Below are 20,401 nucleotides of genomic sequence, written 5' to 3' on the forward strand. Positions count from 1 at the left end.
TGGCTTTTAAATATGTTCACACTCTTAAAAACAAGACAAAACAAAAGACTTTGCACACAAAGATCCAAAGAAAAAAAATCAGCTGCTATTGCTTACGGTAGATGACCAGGCAAAATCTGAACGTTAGACTGCTTGAAGCCACTATGTCCATTTGAAGTAGACCTATTATGCTTTTCCTTCCTTTCTGCTATATGTATGTTATTAGAATGGTGACATTATAATAAGTTTGGCTCTTTATGATGCCAGTGTGAGAGGATATCCTAATATGGTCATGGCAGGCATACAGTTGTGTAATGTGTAAGGGTGTGAATCAGAAGTTGACCTACACAGAGAGAAGGAAAACAGCCTGTTGCAGACATGTGGCAGCCAAAGAATCCTGAATTGAAATCTGTGGAAGGAAGTGGAATAACTAGAACTTCCATGGGGGAATAAAAAGCTTTCTGAAACCTTACTTTGGAGCAAAGTCCAAGTGGTGGGGCAGACTGTCACCAAAGCCCCAGTATAGATGAGTATGTAGTATTCTGATTTGAGAATCATGCAAAGCTACTCCAAAATTAATCCAAGAATATAATTATGGAGCTGAAAGTGTGCATAAGAGGTCCCCTTTACACCATAGCAATGTTTCTGTTCCATCTCACTTAACCTGCAAGTGTACTGGAATAAACTGAAAGGGGACTAAAGTCAACTGTCAGGACGATTTGAAGCGTACTAAAAAGCATACATAAATGATACTATCATCACAACATGGACCGGTGTGCATTTAGTTCAGTTCAAGGTCACATATTTAGAGGGTTATGGTGAGTTAACATGTGGGGTAGAAAAAACAGACACAGTTCACTTTGTCAGGGCACAAGGAGCATGTCTAACATTTAACTGGACCTAAGTTCAAAAGCTATAAATGCCAGATAAACAGCTCATCACCTAAACTATGAAGAAAAAATGAAGTGTGTAAGCCACATGAAGGCATAAAGCAGGATGGGAGGATGTAGTCTCAACTCAGGATTTAGGTCCAGTGACTATTTCTCAGAGGTCGGGAGTAGCAGGAAGGGCAGGCTTGAAGACATATTTGTAGTTCCCATATTACGAAGCTAGAGAAGATGTATACGTCTTTTGTTTTCTTTGCCGACAATGGTGCTCGGAGATGGAAAGGTGGAGAAGTCGGGTTTAAAGCTGCAGCCTTGTAACGAAGCTCATGTTAAAAAGTTTTTGGAGAACTGATGAACCAGGCTCAGAGGCTGGGGGTTTGTGTTCAGATTTCAGGGGGTTGGGTGGAGAGTGAAAAGAGTCCGCATGTGGAGGGAGGCGGCATTTAGGCGACGTCCAGGACGCCGGCAGCTACCAGCTGTCTGGAGAGCCAATCCAGCCCCTCGTGGAGGCCCATCCCGCTGCGGGCGTCACAGCCCTGAATGTGCCAGCTCCTCCCACAGCACAGCTTGTGCAGACTTAGCAGCTCCGTCATCTCCTCCACAGACACAGCGCCGGGAACGTCCTGAAAAGTGGACAGGTGATGCAACCTGGCATCTCTGAGATTAATCAAGATTACGTGTCTTTTTTTTTCTTCTTTACACTACCTGTTTATTTGCAAAGATGAGCAGCAAGGCATCTCGCAGCTCCTTCTCTGTCAGCAGTTTGGCCAGCTCACTGTGGGCCTCCATGAGTCTGTCCCGGTGGCAGCTGTCAATCACAAACACCACCGCTGCACAAATATGAGAGTTGAAAGAAAGATTTACCATTAAAGCATTTGATGATTGGCAATAGTGGTCTGTACACCTTTCTCATCAAGACTGACAACAACTATGGGTATGGGTACAACGTTTTGTACATGTAGCGCTAAAAGGCTGACACCACCCCTCTTCTGTTAAGAGCAGTAGGTGCTTTCTCCCCAGTGCAGTCATAGTAGGCTCAGTTCAGGACAGATTTTCCTGTAGAACAGTTAGATTGCGGCTTCTGTCTACATCTGGTTTACTGTTAAAGCAGACCTATGATGCCTTTCCCTTTCTTCCATCATACAAATGCTGTGAAGGGTGATGCTTGTATAAATGTGACAAAAATAAATTCAAATATTTCCTATGAGCTAAAAGTTCAGACTTCATTAGCATCACCTCCCAGGGTGACATCAGCAGGGGGGAAACCCTCACATACTCCGTGGACCTCCAGCAACGGGAAAGCAGTAGCGATGGGCTGAGGGTCTGTCTCTGCACAGCACTGTGGCCAAATCATTGCGCATCACAATTTCTCCTTGTGCTGTAGCAGCCTCACACAGCAAAGGGTTGCTGCCCAACAGGTTAGCCTGGCAAGCTAGCCTGCAGTGGATACACTCATGAGTGGATGTCAAGATGGCCCAAACATGCAATAAGCCTGGGCATCCCTCACTTTCTCCAAACAGAACCACTTTACCGCCATACTTATCAATGCTCTTGTCTACCTCATAAATCTCTCCATAAACTGCAGTTAATTCAAAGTTCAGCTGTTCGTATTGTATCCAGAATTAGATCCACTGAACATATAACAACAGTTCTTAAACAGCTCCATTGGCTTCCAGTTCACCTACAAATCAATTTCAAGATCCTCCTACTTACTTTCGAAGCCCTTCATAACCTCGCTCTTCCATATTTATCTGATCTTTTCCATACGTACTCACCCTTTTGTACACTCTGCTCTTTTTCATTTTCTCTTTTGTCTGTTATACCTGCTCACCCGACTACCATGGGACTCAGAACCTACCCGTAAGACTTTGGAATACACTTCCACCAGATCTCCGCACTACAAACTCTCTGGGAAACTATTGCTACTTCCCAGGGTGAAAGTATTGCTACTAAACACCAGCAACAGGACAGTAATGCTACTGTTTGTATGCTAGTGAACAAGTGAAATGTTGGCAACAAAGTGCCTGGTGACAGAGCTGTTCACTTGAATTTGTGGACAGTTTAGCTTAGCACCTAACAGCACAGTTGTCTACAGGCTTCTGTGCTTCTGTGTTTTTTTAATCACATCTGGCACCAAGTCAGCCTATTATACAGGGAGGCCCTAGCCCCGCCTGACATGGGCATCATTTAGCCAGCCTGTAAGGGCTCATTTTCCTGTCTTTACTGTCCTATGTACTAAAAGCCCAAAAAGGTAAAACCTAAAATGAAAAATTGAAAGCAACCAATGTAAAACAAAAACAAATCAAGTAAAACCACAATATCCACAAAGGTTTGAAAAATGGCCACATGCTATGCAGGTGGGTGAGAGGTAAATCTTGTTCCTGAGGGGCAGCTGATCACAATAAAGCCGGCTTAAAGGAAAACAGCTAAAACTTCCTGAGGCCCATCACCACACCTCATAAAATAAGGATTATTTTAAACTGTGAGTCAAGCGCAAAGCTACTTCAGTAGAGTCCAAGACAAAAAATGTGGAGCTCTCTAATATATAAATTAAAGGTTATTTGTAGATTATGTTAAGACCAAGTGAATGTGTTTGGTATTCTTCCTTCTGAACAGAACCCATGCTTGATGTACTTCAGCCAATGTGCTTGTATTGTCCTCAAATTATTTTAAAGTAAACGACAAGCCTTTCACATGCCTACACTTTAAAGTTAATAAACTCATGATAGCTGGAATATGTTAAATTTTGCAAGATAAATGAGGGTTTGCTTTGCTGTTAGCCAGAACCATGCTGTGTGGCCTCACAGTTTAGTGAGGCTGTAAATCAACCTGTTTCTCATTTAGCCAATGTAATCACTGGGTTTATTTTGGTATATTTTTCTAACTTTGTTTAATTCCCTCCCTGTGCTGAAACCACACACAGATTGAAGGTGCAACAAAGACATCTCTTTACACCCCGCCAGGAATTTGAAATAAAAACAAAAAAAATCTCTCTTTTACTAGTACCTCTAGACTATTGTGGTCTGTTGTCTGACCAATCACTCGGTGGTGTGCCGTGATTTCCCTTAACCCATCAGTGGCCACTGTCAGCCGTTCTTTTTTTTTGTTTGATATACATGGATCCCGAAGGATGAAACCGGCTGACTTTGGTGATCCTCTGACTTTTCCGCTCACACCACAAAGAGGTTGACATTTATGGTTCAGTCTGTACCATAAATGTCAACTATCTGATGGATTGCCTTGACATTTCCCGGAGATATTTCAGGTCTGCAGAGGATACAGTGTAACAACATTAATGACTCCATCACTTTACCCAGTACTGTGGGTTAGAAGTAGATGGCTGCGAAAAAGATGACAAAAAAAGCCAATCAATTACTCTTTTTTTTCTTTTAATGCACGGAGTCAAAAAGCTTGTCTGGCAAGCAAAGGCCTATTTACTCATGAACAACAATGATTTTTCCTTCGAACCTGCAATGCTTCAGTGACATGATAGGGATCAAATGTTTCTCAGAAACCTTAAAGTCAACATACGCTGATCAAGGGAAACAGTAAAATCACACACTAATACACTGTAAGTCCTACTGTTGTTGCCAAAACAGCTCTGAACAGTCAGATACAGTCCCAGTGTCTGTGGAATCATGCACTGGGACATTAGCTGTGGATCTTTTGGGTGGGGAGATAGGGCCACCATGGATCAGGCTTGTTCCACAGACCTTTGATTGGATAGGGATCTGGGGAGTTTGGATTCTCGGTCAGTGCCTTATGCTCTTTGTTGTATGCCCGGAGCCATACCGGAACAGTTTTTAGACTGTGGCAGGAGGAATTGTTAAAAAATGTTTAAGAAGCTGGCACAAAGCAGCAGCTTATAGGGCTGGAAAATGAAGCAAACTCAGAGCTTCAAAAAATTGAAGTAACTCAAATAGCCACTTGTACGTTGGCCCTGAGAGGTCAAACAAACTGGAACTTACAAAACACAAGCAACTAGAAAAACGCTACAAAAGCTCACAAAACATAATTTCAATAAGACACAATGGAAATAGAAACAAATTGTGCAAAGCTCACACCAAAAATCAATCAATAAAAGAATTAACTTTTTTCTTTAAATCACAAAACTAAACTGAAGTGTTTTTGGGGAGACGATAATGTGATGGAACTGCTGCGAAAGTGACAGCAAACGGCTAATAGCAAACATGTATCGAGAGTATTATGTGAATTATGTGATTGTAACACACACTACAATGCAACATTTTCTCCCTCAAATCACTGATGAATCTTTCCCTTCTTTTACATGTGTTTCATTTCAACCCTACACATGTTTTGGTTTCTGTCACTTCTGCAGCTGTTCAGTCACATTATTGTCGCCGTAAAAATATTTTGTTGTGTTTATTTTAATTTCGGTTGTGTTTTGTGTGTTTTTGGACAGTTTTTTTTCCATTTGCTGGTGTTTCCTTACATCACAGTGCATTTGACCTCTCACTGGCACCACACCCTTGAGCCTGCCTATGAAATTGAGTCAATCTGTAGAGAACCTATTGGCTACTCCCTTTAGGGGTCGCCACAGCGGCTCATCTGCCATGTCACCCTACCCTAGCATCCTCCTCTGTCACTTTAACCCTGTCATCTTTCACTACATCTGTGAGTGTTCTCTGTGAACTTCCTCTTTACCCCCTGCTGACAGCTCCATCTTCAACATCTTTTGTCAAGTATCCACTATCTCCAGAGCTTCATTCAAAAAATACTGGTGGTCACCAGTGCTAAACCTTTAGACACCTAGCCTAGCAGATGGATAAATGGATGTATAAGTTTGAAAATCATATGTTATTTTCTGAAAGTTGACCACTGACCTTGCTATTAAAGTCAGTGTCACCAGGATTAAAACTCCCAGAGGTTTTCAGCAGATGCAAATACAGTATTGAATAACTTTAAAAATCCTACATCGCCTCACAAACTTGGGTATCCACACCACTTGCAATCAGCTCTCTGCTGGACCTCACTTCTGCTAATTTCAGTCAGAAAACCTCACGTGTTTTATATTATTTTTAATACAATTACTGAATACTTAATATGAACTCCTGTGCAGTTAACTCCACTAACAGACCATGTCCTTGTCCAAATATGGTTACTTCTGGCTCCAATATACTTCTGGCCAAAATACTAGAAGCCAAGGCCTTAAAACTGGACCCAATGGGCACCGTGACTACATTCGTCTTTTATATACTGTCTGTGAGCGTCAAAGTGAAATACACACAAAGCCAAGATTTCCCAGCAAAACTGTGCATTTAACTAGATGCTCCAAGTTATTCACTTCACCTGTCAGTGTTCCAAGTCACACAAAAGTACTAGTTAAATCCAAGAACATGCTATAAATATCCAAAGCACAGAAAGCACAAAACATACCTTGAGTGTTTAGATAATAGTGTTTCCAGAGGGGTCTGAGCTTGTGCTTCCCACCCACATCCCAGATGGTGAATTTTAGGTTCTTATATTCAACCGTCTCCACATTGAAACCTTGGACAAAGATCAAAAGCAAGCTTTATATAGGATAATATTAAAAAAAAAAGAAAGACTTGTATTATCCTGACTCTAAAGTGACTCTGTGAACCATTAAACTGCAAGTGCATTTACCAATGGTTGGGATGGGCTGCATGAACTCGTCTTGTTTCAGCTTGAAGAGGATGGTGGTTTTTCCAGCACCATCGAGCCCCAGAGTCACTACGCGGATCTCCATCTTTGGACCAATGTGGACCCTGTTGTCCTGAAAAGACATTTTCAATGTCATTACTACATTTATATGAAAACCCAAGGCCTTTCCATTTTTTGCGACACATTTGGTTTACAGAAGCAAATTTCTATGAGCAGCGACAGCGTGTACCTTAGTGAACGTGACTGGGATGCCGGCATCCAGCTGAATGTGATCTGCCAGCTCAGTGAACTGGTGTTGCTGCTTCTGAAGCGTCTCCAGCAAACAGTTGATCTCCTGCTTTGCCAGAACAACTCTGCAGTCGTCCTAAAAGACAAAAGAAGCAACGCACATCACACCTTTAACGGCATTACGCAAGCATTTCCCCAAAATCACCACAGCTTTGATCTTAATTGGGGTGAGGAAAAGAAAGAAACAAGTTCCTAAACTCACCAGTACTCCTCACATCTCCTACCTGCTGAAGTGTTTTCTCACAGTGCAGGCAGGCGGTGGACACCTGAGACAGCAGGATGGTCATATCCTCCTGCTGCTGCCTCAGCCAGATGAGCCTCTCCCTTACATGGGCGTCCACCACGCTCAGCGCCATCTCCTCCTGCCGACACAGGGTCTCATGCAGATCTGCAAAGTAAGCTCGGACGCAAGAGCGGGCGCTCTCTGCTGTGCCAGGGACCTGAAGCACACATAGGAAAGATCTAAGCGCCAAAACAGAAGCATGATCATTCGTGTTTTATTAAGAAGCCCTTTGTCTTACATGTTCAGTGTGTGCCATGCCTACTCCATCCTCAACTATCTGCTCGCCACCTTCTATCTGCTGCACGATGCCCACCAACTTCCTGGAGTACTCGGACACCTCCTCTGTGAAGGTTCGGATACAGTGGGCCATGTCCAGAATGGATGCACGAATCTGATTGGCTTCAGTCTCAAGAACAGCATGCTGTTAGGGAAAATAGGGCAATATATAACCATATCTTTTTTAGTGACTATATCTAATATGGGAACAAGTTTTCCAGCTACCTTATGGCCCTGGTGCTTGCCGTACTCCTTACATACACAGCACATGAGGGGCCCGGACTGACAAGCTTCCTCCAGGCAGACAAACTCGATGGCATGGACCTGATGCTGTGGGCACAAGGTCTTCTCGTGGGGCTTATCGGCCAGTGGCACCCGCCGGTGTTTGGCAAGTGTGCGAGTGGAGTGGGTGAGCTGAGAGCACTCGCCACACAGGTGGGTGGCACACACAGTACAGTACATGGAGGCTGTGTGGCTCTCATCCTCGTCGCAGCGAATTATACACTAGTTTATAAAAAAGATGGATTGAGGATAAAGCATGCAGAAGGTGTGAAAGTGACACATCTCTTATCAGTAAAATCATAGCTGCCTTACTTCTCCCATGCCTTTCAAGGCGTCCTCTGCCATTCCTGACTGGTTAGTCGCTCCATTCTGGAGTCTCTCCAAGAGTTCAAGCAGAGCAAAGTTTTTCTTTAGACCCCAAACTCCAGAGTCCCCTAAGCAAATGTGAAGAAAGCAAACTCACTTTGAAAGGCAAATAACGTCAGCACTGTAGAGCTCCATGCCCTCAAAAACACCCTTAGCCTCAACTGGATCATGGATTTCTGCAGCAAGAATAATGTTTTCTGTAATAAAGACAACTTCAATTTTTCACAACTTCTGGGTAAAAGTCTCTTTTTTTAATGGGATTTGCATGAAGTCAAAAAAAGAGAAATGTGCAGCTCACAGGATGTTGTTCTAAGGTTCTTAGTTGGTTTTGATAGCTCTTTTTATGCTCTTGTTTTTAGAAGAACGATCAGTCTCAGGATTCAGCCACTGAATTTCACTTAACGATTTATACAGCAGGTATTACACATATGTGTCCGCTATATATACGATGCTGGAAAGCGTGATGACATCACTCACCCAGCTCAGTGACCTGCCTGTCAAAGGGGCAGCGGACCGCTCTGCCATGGAGGGGCAACCGGGTTAGACAGTCATGGCACACCGTGTGGCCGCAGAGCAGAAGACGAGGGACCTTGTCCCCCTGGAGAGAGAAGACATCCTCACAAACACCACATTCCAGCACCTGCAAATAAACCAATACCAGTATTAAAGCACCCGACCACAGGAGGGTACAGATGCTTCTGGGTTACTGCAGAGAGATGCTCTATAAGGTCTCAGACAGAACAATAACTAGTCGGATGCAGTCATCTTGACCTGTAGCGTTACAGCTGGATAACACTTCTGATTTCTACTTTCAGTGATCTTTAAGTGAATACATTGAAAGCAGTACGAAAAGCATCTTCTGACACGATCACACTCTGAGCTGGGCTCCCTCACAGAGGAGCTGCAGCAGTGAAACACAGCTAGCACTGACGCCAACTACCGACGGAAGACCAGCCAGCTCATCTGCTAGCATGATGCAGGCACAAATACCAGCCATGTCAACGTGCACCAGTCTAAGTTTATAATGCAGCGCTAAAAAAAAAAAAAAAGATCGTCTTGTGAAACAGTGTTTACACATGACTCTGGTCCGATCTATAAAATAAAGCTCTGACATCCTCCAGCCAACGACGCCAACGCAGCAGCATTCGCCCAAAATCAAAAGCGTCAGAGGCAAGCCTGATGTCGGTCATTCGCTCAGCATAACAAAACAGTCAAACACCACCGATCGACATGTAGTTGGATCTAAGATTGTAGTGACAACATTACAACCTTAACCGTGCTCCCATTAGCTCCTCTCCCGTGTCGGATACAGGGCTCCATCGTCGCTACGGCGCCCTGCTTGTTTATTCCTGCTGCAGCAGCGGCCATTCTTGGACGACAGCGCAGAGACCCGAGCAGGTTTGAGAGGACAATCCCCAGAAGCATTTCCGGTTTTGTTCTTTTTCGCTCTATTAGCATCTCTACTAGTATAGGCTACCGTGCCTATATATTTCCAGTGATTTATGTTCAATTTACGAAAAAATACCCTGCCCCAAAAAATAACCAGGGGCGTTTGAAAATAGCTGAGTAGCGGCAAGATTTTCTTCTGGAAAGAGTTTTTTAAATTAATATGGGGTTGTAAAACACGGATTTAAAATCTTAAATGAAGACGTGACGGACAACTGAATAATGTAACTTTTTAAAACATACTTATTTATTTTATTTTATTTTTTGAGCGCATTACGTATGAAACGCATGACAATGACGTATTTTTGGCGCGTCACGCTTGGCTCAAACAGAAGCAACTAAACGTTGAGCACTGCGCTCTTAATGGTAGGTATAATTGTAATTTTAAGGAATCAGGCATTTGCTGTGTTAATCATTTAGGTCTCATTGTGGTTATATTTTTGATAAATTTTGATATTTTTGATTCGGAGAGGAGGTTCACTTACACCGTGTTTCTCATTCTTTACGCTGTTTTTCTTTTGGTCATTGCAACTTATTTTACTTTCTTATTTAATCTAACCCCTCAGTTCATTAGTGATGTCTCAACAAGCACAACAAACGATTCCTTCCGCCCCTGACTCCCCTGCGCTGGTTGTCACATCTAACGTGCAGAAATATGCAATAAAGAAGAAGAAAGTCCTCAGCGCCGAAGAAATTGAGCTGTTCGAACTTACTCAGGCTGCAGGAATCACTGTGGATCAGGAGGTTTTTAAGTATGTTTAATAATAACCTTATCTGTGGGTTACATGGAGGACCATGGTTTTATGTCCTCACCCCCTTCCTCCTCCTCACAGAATCATAGTGGACTTGCTGAAGATGAATGTGGCTCCTCAAGCAGTCTTCCAGACCTTGAAGGCAATGTGTGCAGGACAGAGGGTAGCTGAAAGCTGTGGTGGAGACCCTTCAGCTGGCGCCCACACCACGAGCATGACCGCAACGCACACAGAAGCCAGAGGTTAGTATCTGAAGAATGGGATGTAATGCAACTGAAAGTATATGTATATTTGTCATTTAAATGTTGTCTATCTTACAGCTCACACAGTCTAGCTTCTTTTAACTAAGAAACATTGCAGAAATTAGGCTGGGAAGTTTTAGTCTCCCCATTTATACTGCCTTATTGTAGTCCGTTCCTGTTTTCCCCCTCTGTTGGGTCCTCCTAACCCACCATTGGTCAGTCCAGGATGCAGCAGCCACAAACACTAGCTAAGATTCAGATATCACCCCCCAGGTCACAATTGACTTAGGAAAAGTGGGCTGTCATTTGTCACCTACAGTTTAACCCTCTGAAAGTCAGGAAAGTTCAGGATGTGTTTTGCTCTTTTTAATCATTGTGGGTTCACTTTTTTGGCAATATAAAACCCTGCACCTTTAATGAAAGCCAAGGCTAGAAGGAGAAAGAACTCATCACTGTCTTTTGTAAAGTGTAGCATAGTTATGCCACAAATCATTATTATATTAGCGTAAATTATGTATGTCGTTTTTTTTTTTTAATCGATATATAAACTATTGTTGTATAAACTATCAAAATTCCCAAATCTCAGTCTAATCGAACATCTGTGAGATATGCTGGACAAAGAAGTCCGATCCATGGAGTCCCCACCTCACATCTTAAAGGACTTAAAGGATCTGTTGCTAACCTCTTGGTCCCAGATACCAAAGCACACCTCTAGGGTGTCTAGTGGAGTCCATGTGGACCAACACAATATTAGGCAGTTGGTGATAATGTTATGCTTGATTGGTGTATGATCTGGTGGGAATGGAGAACATCAAAGGTCCAAGAATAGAACATTAGGGAAGAGGACTGGTCAGAGGGGGCCCTGAGACCAACCTACTTTCCAATGCAAACCAGCCCAGTTGTTGGTAACAGTAATTTCTGATAACAACAAGCGTGTGTGTGTGTGTGTGTGGCTACAGATATGATTTTTGATGCAAAGACTCAGAATTTTAAAGTTTTTTTTTTCTAACAATTTATGTTATATTCTTTCTTTGCTCCTCTCTTTGCTTTTTAAGTGTGTGAAATAATCACGTTCCTCCATTTAAGTTCTGTACATGCAGTAGCAGAGGTTCTGTGCTGCACTCTTCCCTTACCCCACCTCACTAGCTAAATCCAATCTTCACTTCACCCCACACAGCACAGTTTTCCACATAAAAGGAGGGCATCTGAAGACGGGCATAGTCATGCAAACTCATCTACAAATCGCTCATCCTCACTGTGTTGCAGGTTTTTCTGATTTCCTCTCTATCCCGGTCAGTTTTCTTTTCTGTCGTTTTTTCTGTGTGTCTTGTTTCCTGAAGAAGAGGACTCTTTGGCCTCTGGGAAGAGCCCTAAACCTGCCGCAGCTCCCCCCACAGCAGCAGGCCCCAGAGCCACAAGGGTCAACACTAAGATTGTGGTCTACAGCCCCCAAGACACTAGTTCTCCTCACTCTCAAGGTCCCTTTTGCTGCACTCTGTCCTTCACCTCCATCTGCCCACTTGCTTGCCTTTCTCATTAACAAAAGTTGTATTTATGTGCCATTTGATATGGAGCAGGATTTTGGAAAAACAAACTGCATGCTGTGCTTCCTTTATATGTGCATGCATGCGATTGTGTGTGGACCGCAAAAATTGAATTTGCCCTTGGATGTTTTCATACTCAAGGAGATTTATTCACTGTGCAGTGGATTTTTTTCCCTTTGTTTTTAAGTGGCTAGAAAGTTAAAAAAGAAACTCTGAAGTACTCTTTTTATTGATTCTTTTACACAAGAGTAGCTTGAATTTACAAGTTTTTTTAAAAAAAAAAAGTCTTATGTTGCTGTGTGATGGTTAACCTGTGACGGAACAAGAATAGAGGATCTTGACTTGGTTCATACAATATGCACTTACTGAGTTCTATTTTCAGGATTTCATTACAGACTTACAGATTAATAGTGATAGTCAAGTTTATAGTCTTCTTCAGTATAAATGGTCAGAAACTTTAACTTGACAAATAAAGCAGAGAAAAGTGTGCGAGCACCAAGCTTTTTATGACTTTTTAAATAACATATTAAACATTTGACTTGCTAAGAACCTTAACCCTAAGCAACCCCAACGGCTTGATTTTGTATTTCTAAATGGTTACATCAGTTTAGTGATATGTATATATGTGTGTGTGTGTGTGTGTGTATGTGTGTGTATATATATATATATATATATATATATATATATATATATATGCTAAAATCTGTGATTATAGTACAAATGGAGAGTATAAACGCTATAGAAATACTTTTTTGTAAAACAAAAACAAAATGAACAATATCACTATCAGCTGGAAAAATATATTTTTTTTTCCTGTATTATTATTTTTGCTAAGGCTTATGGGATATTGCTGTCACCGAGCTGGGTGGGAGGGCAGTGTGGACACTTAAGTTTGTGAATGCAATAACTTGAGAACGAAGTGACATAGCACCTTCAAATTGATACCATAGGTTAGGGCTGCTCGATTATGGCAAAAATGATAATCACGATTATTTTCACTGAAATTAAGATCTCGATTATTTGACGATATTTATTTAACAATAACAATGTATTGAATAATGGTTTTAAAGATTGTCAAAAAATAATATAAAATAGTGTGCAAATACTGATAACAGTGCAAATGTTTGCAATATAAAAAATAAATGGAAAAATGTAAACATTAATGTTTAGTGAACTCAAAATACTGCATAATATTTATGCAAATAACCAAACATCGAGGCAAGCTGTGTAGCCACACAATGCACAATTGCATCAAACTGACATTGAGGTATGTCAACTAAAGTTGCTGCTCCTTCATTGTTTGATCGTATGTCACTTTGTGAGCGGTCTTCAAATGATTGAATAAATTTGTAGTGTTGCTCTGTGGTGCAGCTACGACACCGTAGCAAAGTTTCCACACTATGTCTACTTGATCCACGTCTGACTCCGCGAACCCAAAATGTTTCCACACCACTGAAGTCGTTTTACCTCTCTTTTCAACCAACGGCATTCTTTCTTCAGCAGCCATTATCCTCTCCTCTCCAAATAACTTCTGCTTAGCTTTCCGAGCTTCCCTCGGGTCCTCTTAATTGTTGTGAAATGCAGAGAGGTGTGCTCAATTTGCCACACGGAGCAGCGCGAGAGTAAAGCACGAGGGAGGTGCTAATAATCGGCTCAGTCATTTTTAATGATCGTTGAAAGCCCAGATCGTAATTTAGATTAAAATTCGATTAATTGAGCAGCCCTACCATAGGTGCATCTACTAAAAGTCTTGGGTGAGTTTTAATCTCACTAACCTTGACCTAAAGGTTTTTCAAGAACATAATGACGTAGGGTTTTGAAATTGATTCCGTAGGCATGTCTTCTAGGAATCTGAGGGGTAGTACTGGTAATTTCCAGTATTTTTAAAGTGGTCTTGAGAAATATTTCTCCAGGCTTTCTAAAAGTCCTTCAGAGTTTTTCTTTGACTGCTTTTTCACTCCTTTTCAGTCCAGTCCTTGTACTTGATCATTTTTAGAGGTGTGATATTTTTTATTTATTTATTTTTTCCGTTAAGCCAGTTGAAACTGACCTGTAAAATATTCAAGAAAACAATTCTTTGTCTGGATCTTTAAAAAAATGCCAAAGTTAACATTGGAGAAGTGAAGGACAAAACAAGAAGTTGGCGGGTCAGAAAACTGTCTGCGGTACATGAACAGTATCTGACAGTCATGTGTTTAAGACATAGGGGAAAAATTCCAGAAAGAACTGACACAGGACCTGAGAGGTGGAACTGGCCCTGATCCATCTACTCTTTGCTGATGCCTCATTCGAAATATTCTCAGTGGAACGGGTGGCCATCAAGAAGCCATTCTTAAGGAAGGGAAACGTAGAGAAAATGCAGAGGTATGCCATATTTCAAAAGACCTAGACTGAAAATCAGTGGCATCAGGTCTTATAGAGTGATGAATCAAATGTGAAACTTTAAATAATCTTGTCAAAATATTCTCTTGAATTGAGAACATAGAAAGTACCGTCAGTTTTTGATCCACCATACAGTCCCATCTGGAAAGCTAAAAGAAAGAAAGAAATCTAGTTGGCAACAGGTTTATTTTTCCCACATGGCAGTGAGCCCAGACATACTGCCAATGCACACAAGCATACCTGGATAGAAAAACACAAACTAGAACACAAATCGGTCATGGATTGGCCTCCCTAAAACTCTGACCTCACCATTATTGAAGTGGTATTGAATCATCTTGACAGAGAAGAAAACAAATGTTCTTCAGAAGCCTAGAGAAATGTTCTTGAAGACTACTTAAATAAACATTTAAAGAGAGTTCGGGTTGTTCGGGTTGTCTATTCTTCAGTTGTGCTGAAGAATAGATTTCAGAATGAAAAGACTTTAACACATTAAAATAGCACAAGTTCTTTTCTTTTTTTTGCCTTATATACTGTATTTCCATGTATTTGTACATGTTTCAGTAAATCACAGCACCCATTTTTCATTTTCCAAGCAAAATATAAAGAAATAAAGGGTGACGCAAGACTTTTGCACAGCACTGTGACTAGCACTAAACCATCGTGTATGTAAGGAAAGAATCGGTTAAGTGTCTGAATTATGTCATTTACACAGGAAGATCTGTTTAAGTATAGCTTTATTGGCTAAAGTAAGCTGTAAGCTAAAGGATATAGTAGTAGTACTTTGTGTTATTAATAACGAATAAAAACCCCCAAAAACAAATCTTTTTTCTTCCTTCACCAGTAAAATAGTCAGGTCTCTTGACACATGCTATATTTGCAGTAGATAATTTCTGAGGGCACTTTCTCGCCACTTCATAGTTAATGCGCAGTGCTGTTGTGACATACTGTCAAGTATATAAGAAAAAGAGCTGTTTTATCAGCTGCACTTTCTCATTCCCCCGTCATTATCATTTCCATTTTTATTTTTCTAAAATGCCATATTGCATGGTATATGCGAAGCAGTCCTATAACAGTCACCTAAACATTTATTTCCTCCTTTCCCTGAGTGCATTTTCTTTTTTGCTTCGTTTCAGGAGTACGCACTAAAGCCGGTACCAGCCACAGTGAGAAGAGCAGGGAGGCTTCCAGCCAGAGAGTGCAGCGGCAGCCCAGTGCCACTAGAGGGCAGAAAACCAAGAGCTCCGGCAGCAGTAGTTCTTCCTCACAGATAAACTCGACCTAAAACTCTGGCAGTTGGAGGCCATTTGTAAATATGTAGGTTTCTTTACATTTAACTTATGTGTACGTTTCTCTGTTTTACATCTTAAAGGACTGGTTTACCTAGATTGCAAATAAATATAGGTGTTCTGGTATCATTTTCCTCCTCCTTTTAAAAGATGAATGGTTGGTGTAAATAATCAATGTTAATCATTTTATGTGGTTCAGACACCGACAATTAACTGTAAGATATGTTATGAGGGAGTGTCTGCTGTATTGAAAAATTAAAGCTGCCTACATCACTTAATCAAGTGTCATTGATGTAAAAAAATGTAAAAAAAAAATAAAAATTGCCTAATCCAGTTCTTTAAGGTTCTAACTATTTCAAAATGGGTGTGCGGTGTCTCTCCTTATTTACTTATCAGATTTGTCTCTTTTACTCTGCGGCAAGATACACCAATTCCACATTTTTACAGCATGCAAAAAATATGTACTGGAATAGTCGCTTGTATTTGATGTAATTAAAAAAAAAAAAAAAAAAAAAGATACCTGATTCAAATTCAGCAGATTTCATTCTCAGACATGTTAAAGGTGTTTAAAGTGAGTGCAGAGGTATGCCTCTCAGCAGTAGCAGTATGTTGTGCACAGCAACATTGCATCTTCATGATTTTCCCAGTGTTTGATTTTCAGTTGCTTTGTGACATTGTCAGTGTCTTTCACTGACCTGTTGTACTGAAGACAATATGGCACCCAAAGGTAAAGAGTGGCTCTTTTTCTCTTCGCTGGTCAGTAAAAATGGCTTTCCATCTCAGACAAATGGTTCTTTGTCTGACACCGAGAGAGAAATGCAGCAAAGAATTTGAGACATGCAAAAGAGATGAAATGCAGATTTGTGTCACTTTGAAGATTTCTCACTGCTTTTGGATCTTTCGGTGTTTTGATGATGAGAAGATGATGAGCATGGAGTGCTGTAAAGTTAATATGCGCTTTTAAAAGTTTGGACTTTTATTTTGGCTCTGTACTGGTGACTGGGTTTTCATCTGTCACACGGGGGCAGTAGAAGCACACTGCAGTTAACACAGTGAGCCTAAATCTTCACATAGGTTTTAGCCTTTTTCATAAATTTGCCTCAGTATCATGAATGAGTCAGGAATGCATGCATTGTGCAGTTTTTTTCCCCATCTATATTTGAAACAAACCCAGACTCATTCAGAAACAGAATGACACCTCAAAAAGGTAAAAGGTGCAGAGAGAGAGTGTTTGTGTGTGTTTGTGAGAGGCAGGCTGCAGGGCTTTATGTCTTTTATGTGGCCGTTTGTCCTGTTTATGTGCTCCTGCCTCTCCTCTCCTCTGCGCTCTGCATTGATGGCAGCGTGCCTGTAATTGATGGCACCATATTGCTGTGGTGTAGCAGGTTTAATGGGGCTTGACAGAGCAAGGGAAAGCAGCATGCAGCCAGGGAGGGAACTTAACCCTTTCACACGCACTCCACCCTCCATCGGAGACCCTCCCCGTTCTCCCCTGCCACCCTCGCCTGTTCTCTAGTTTTTGCGCCCTCCCCCCTGCACATCAGCGCGTGCAAACACAAACGAGAATACAAATAGGCCCTCGGTGATTAGCTTGTTTACGATTCCTACTGTTATCAGTGGTCATGGTAATGGCAGTTTGGTTCATGATCAAGGAAGCTCAGACACCCCTCTGACTCCACTTCTGAAAATAAATACTCGCCAGCTGTTGGGGCTCCTTACTGTTTTGCTTGGAGGAGCCTAAATGTGTTTGACAAAGGTAAACAGCTGGGAATTTATTTCTTCAAACTTGCTGCCAGCCTGCAGTTCCTCGATGTCACCTACAGGGGCCAGTGTGGATCCAAGATACGAGGAGTGGCCTTCCAACTGACTTGGATTTCCATTGGCATCCGCTCCAGTATTTTGGATGTGTTTATTTTGTTATGAGGGAATTTCGTAGCCTGTACAGAGCCTTTCATTAAATAGGGAGCGTTATTCGTCACTCAGGCACGCTGAAAAACATTCAGGCCTGCAAACACGTGCACGCGCCTGCACACACTATATGCTCCATTAATCAATAGAGAGGATGAAATGATGCTATTGTGTGCGAGGCAAGGCGAATGGCATGTTGAAGAATGAGCTAGTCAAAGCTGTTGGCAAATCATTAATGTAAGGTGCTGGTCTAAACCAAGTTCTCACATTCTCTGTGCAAGCTGTTCCCAGGTGACAAAAAACTGGGGAGAGACGCTATTTTAAGAGTCGATATCACACCTCTTGTCTCTCCCTCTCTCTCTCTCTTTCTCCCTCTCTTTTTTAACCAAGTCACTTATATTCCCTACTGAATCGCTTTCTCTCTGAAAGGATTTGGGTGTGGTATATCCCGTTTCTCTCTTCTTTCCATCTTTCCCCTTTTTCTCTCAGGTATTATCACTTTCCGTGAACTCTCGGTCCACATTTCTCTGGAAATTTATAGGCCACTTTCCCTCACTTGTTGTCTATACATCCACTCCCTCCCTCTAACCCCTTTGCTCTCCATCATCCCACTCCCCGCCATCCACCCTCCTTGCCATGCCGGCTGCAGATTGGCTATTTCCTGCACGCGCCCAGTAGAGCCCTTATCAGAGGTAGAGTGCTGATTGTTGGTCTGTCTCTCAGGCTGACTGACAGTTCGGGCTGCGCTGCTGAAATGCCTGATTTGGTCAATGTTTGTCTGTGGGGCCTTATCTCCACACCTTATATTAACTGCCTTGACAGTATGTGCAGGCAGTCTCTCTCCATCTTGTTGCACCCTCCCACCACCACCACCAGCACCTCCCTCTATCCTCTGTCTCTATCTCCATTCACTCTCTATACCCGACTCACACTATAGTCTTTCAACCAGCAGCTAAACATTTTCCCACTGATCCTCCCCTTCCATCATTGTTCCTCTTGTAGCTGGATCAGCACTAGAGGACCATAAAAGTCGCTTTATTTCTTGCTTGTTATTTCTGCCAAAAGCAGTAATAGTGTTAACAGTAGTCCAAGTTATAAAGCAACGTATTTGTCCATTTAGTCGAATCAGGAAATGTCTGTTCTATCTTCTGAACACCTAAATCTCCTGAGATTCCTAGAACACTGATGACTGCTTTTTTAGCTTTGAGCATTGTGAGAATGTCACAATGTGGCCACACTTTATGGTGTGAATTTGTTGCAATTTGCAACACATTTTAAAATCTTAGTAAAACATAGATGGATTTTCTTGGTCTGAAAAATGATGCTAACACATCAGGACTGTGACTACTCAGTTTGGCTAACTCCTTGTGAGTCATAATTATTAGCCAACGAGCCTTCAGTGTCTCTCATTTTCACAGTCAGACCCCACATTATTAGTCACAATTGGTTTCAAAATGCCAAAAATGGTGACCATTGGGTCACATCCGCGTGGCTGCATCCATTTTTTATATACAGTCTGTGTAGGCTATGCAATAGCTGCTATTTTTAGAAAAGCTGAGTTCAGAAATCTCCCTTTTTAAAGTAATTACATTACCTTCAGTACCTCTCTCCAGGAAACCTCCTCCAAAATCAACAGTCAAATTGCATTCCTGCATACGATAAAATAGACCTTGAAGACCTTGAAGTGACATTATCCTGTCACACATAGAGCAATAACATGTGATAAGACAAAATGTGGTTTAAAAGAAAAAAATAAATTTCTTTGGGATGACTAAAAACACCATACTCCTTAAAGAAAATTCAAGGACATGACCTAAGTATTGTCAATTATAGCTACAGCCTTGAATGTGAACACCAGACAGGTTCACCTGTATTGTTTCTGCATGTAGGCAGTAAAGTCAGTGAAAGATGGTTCAAATACAAGAGTATCTACATGGCTAGATACCACTAGAGATAAGTGAGAAAAGATAATGATGTGTGTGTCTGTGTGTGTGTGTGTGTGTGTGTGTGTGTGTGTGTGTGTGTAATATAGTGTAAAGGGTATCTTAAAATACTGTTTTGCATAGCTGCTTTTGTATTCTAGGACGAAAACTCAGGTGTGATATTAAAGCAGCTTTAAAGAAGAGGTAACACACTTAAAAAAAAACCCACAAGAACGTATGCATTGTGAATCACTTAAAACTGACCACCTTAAAATGTGACTTGGAGTTGATCTTACTTTAAAATTGCTGTGAGTTTATAAAATGTCAAACCAATTGAAGAAAGTTAAAACCACAAAAAACACACAAAATAGTCAGAATATGGTAGACAGTGCAGAGAAAAAAAATCAGAGGCTCCCTGCTGCTTTGTCTGTGTTCTGTCTTCTTATGCAAAGCAAAGCTACACCTTTTCCCACAGATTTTCTTTCTGTTTATATAAGGTTAACAAGAAAATGTCAGCTGATTCTACTCTATTCTTGTATGAGTCACCAAAGATTTACAGTCATCTTTTCCCATCTATTACCTATACCTATTTTGACCATCATCAAATAACAATTTGGCTTAACAAGACTTCAAATTCTTCAATTTGGGAAAACAGAAATTCTGGGGAGAATGCCAGCAAAACACTATCCAGTAAATTAACTCTGATATAAAACTCTTTCTTGATACACGTCTTGCTACCTGGCAGCTTTCTTGACTTGACTGAGGTACTGTCCCTTCCTATTGAAGGGGGAGACGACCATTAATTTCATGTCAGTGGAAGAACCTTTAGATAATTTAATCCACAAAATAAATTTTGAGTTTGTATGTATTTATTTATAATAATTAATGTAATATAATAATATATGCTATGAACAT

The 20,401-nt window shown here is 41.3% G+C and overlaps 2 protein-coding genes across 3 annotated transcripts; one reads left to right on the forward strand and one right to left on the reverse strand.

Moving 5' to 3' along the window:
• Positions 1-828: 828 nt before the first annotated feature.
• trim23 (tripartite motif containing 23) lies at positions 829-9,404 on the reverse strand. The gene is made up of 11 exons (XM_063478046.1): positions 9,274-9,404; positions 8,482-8,644; positions 7,951-8,072; positions 7,582-7,860; positions 7,319-7,501; positions 7,022-7,237; positions 6,739-6,873; positions 6,492-6,621; positions 6,264-6,374; positions 1,572-1,696; positions 829-1,489 (listed from the first exon to the last, which is right to left on the reverse strand). Exons 1-11 carry the CDS (start codon positions 9,370-9,372, stop codon positions 1,310-1,312), a joined length of 1,743 nt encoding a protein of 580 aa, XP_063334116.1. The 5' UTR covers positions 9,373-9,404; the 3' UTR covers positions 829-1,309.
• Positions 9,405-9,728: 324 nt separating this feature from the next.
• On the forward strand, positions 9,729-16,033 carry mzt2b (mitotic spindle organizing protein 2B). 2 transcript variants are annotated; one of them, XM_063480554.1, is made up of 5 exons: positions 9,729-9,816; positions 10,017-10,202; positions 10,284-10,444; positions 11,785-11,922; positions 15,504-16,033. In XM_063480554.1, the coding sequence occupies exons 2-5, from the start codon at positions 10,027-10,029 to the stop codon at positions 15,650-15,652; spliced, it is 624 nt and encodes a 207-aa protein (XP_063336624.1). In that variant the 5' UTR covers positions 9,729-9,816; positions 10,017-10,026; the 3' UTR covers positions 15,653-16,033. The 2 variants fall into 2 exon arrangements, with proteins under 2 accessions (XP_063336624.1, XP_063336625.1); XM_063480555.1 differs by lacking the exon at positions 11,785-11,922 and having other exon boundaries at positions 15,504-16,020.
• The last annotated feature ends 4,368 nt before the right edge of the window (positions 16,034-20,401 follow it).

This window comes from Pelmatolapia mariae, linkage group LG7, assembly GCF_036321145.2.
Source record: "Pelmatolapia mariae isolate MD_Pm_ZW linkage group LG7, Pm_UMD_F_2, whole genome shotgun sequence".
In the NCBI taxonomy this organism is placed as follows: domain Eukaryota; kingdom Metazoa; phylum Chordata; class Actinopteri; order Cichliformes; family Cichlidae; genus Pelmatolapia; species Pelmatolapia mariae.

What these genes read in the sequence shown, in the direction of transcription:
- trim23 (XM_063478046.1), bottom strand. Translation starts at nt 9,372, where the DNA reads ATGGCCGCTGCTGCAGCAGGAATAAACAAGCAGGGCGCCGTAGCGACG. An exon ending in CCTTGAAAGGCATGGGAGAA is followed by an intron (nt 7,861 to 7,950) that starts GTAAGGCAGCTA and finishes TTTATAAACTAG; the next exon opens with TGTATAATTCGCTGCGACGA. An exon ending in GCATGGCACACACTGAACAT is followed by an intron (nt 7,238 to 7,318) that starts GTAAGACAAAGG and finishes TGTGTGCTTCAG; the next exon opens with GTCCCTGGCACAGCAGAGAG.
- mzt2b (XM_063480554.1), top strand. Translation starts at nt 10,027, where the DNA reads ATGTCTCAACAAGCACAACAAACGATTCCTTCCGCCCCTGACTCCCCT. An exon ending in GTGGATCAGGAGGTTTTTAA is followed by an intron (nt 10,203 to 10,283) that starts GTATGTTTAATA and finishes TCCTCCTCACAG; the next exon opens with AATCATAGTGGACTTGCTGA. An exon ending in TAGTTCTCCTCACTCTCAAG is followed by an intron (nt 11,923 to 15,503) that starts GTCCCTTTTGCT and finishes GCTTCGTTTCAG; the next exon opens with GAGTACGCACTAAAGCCGGT.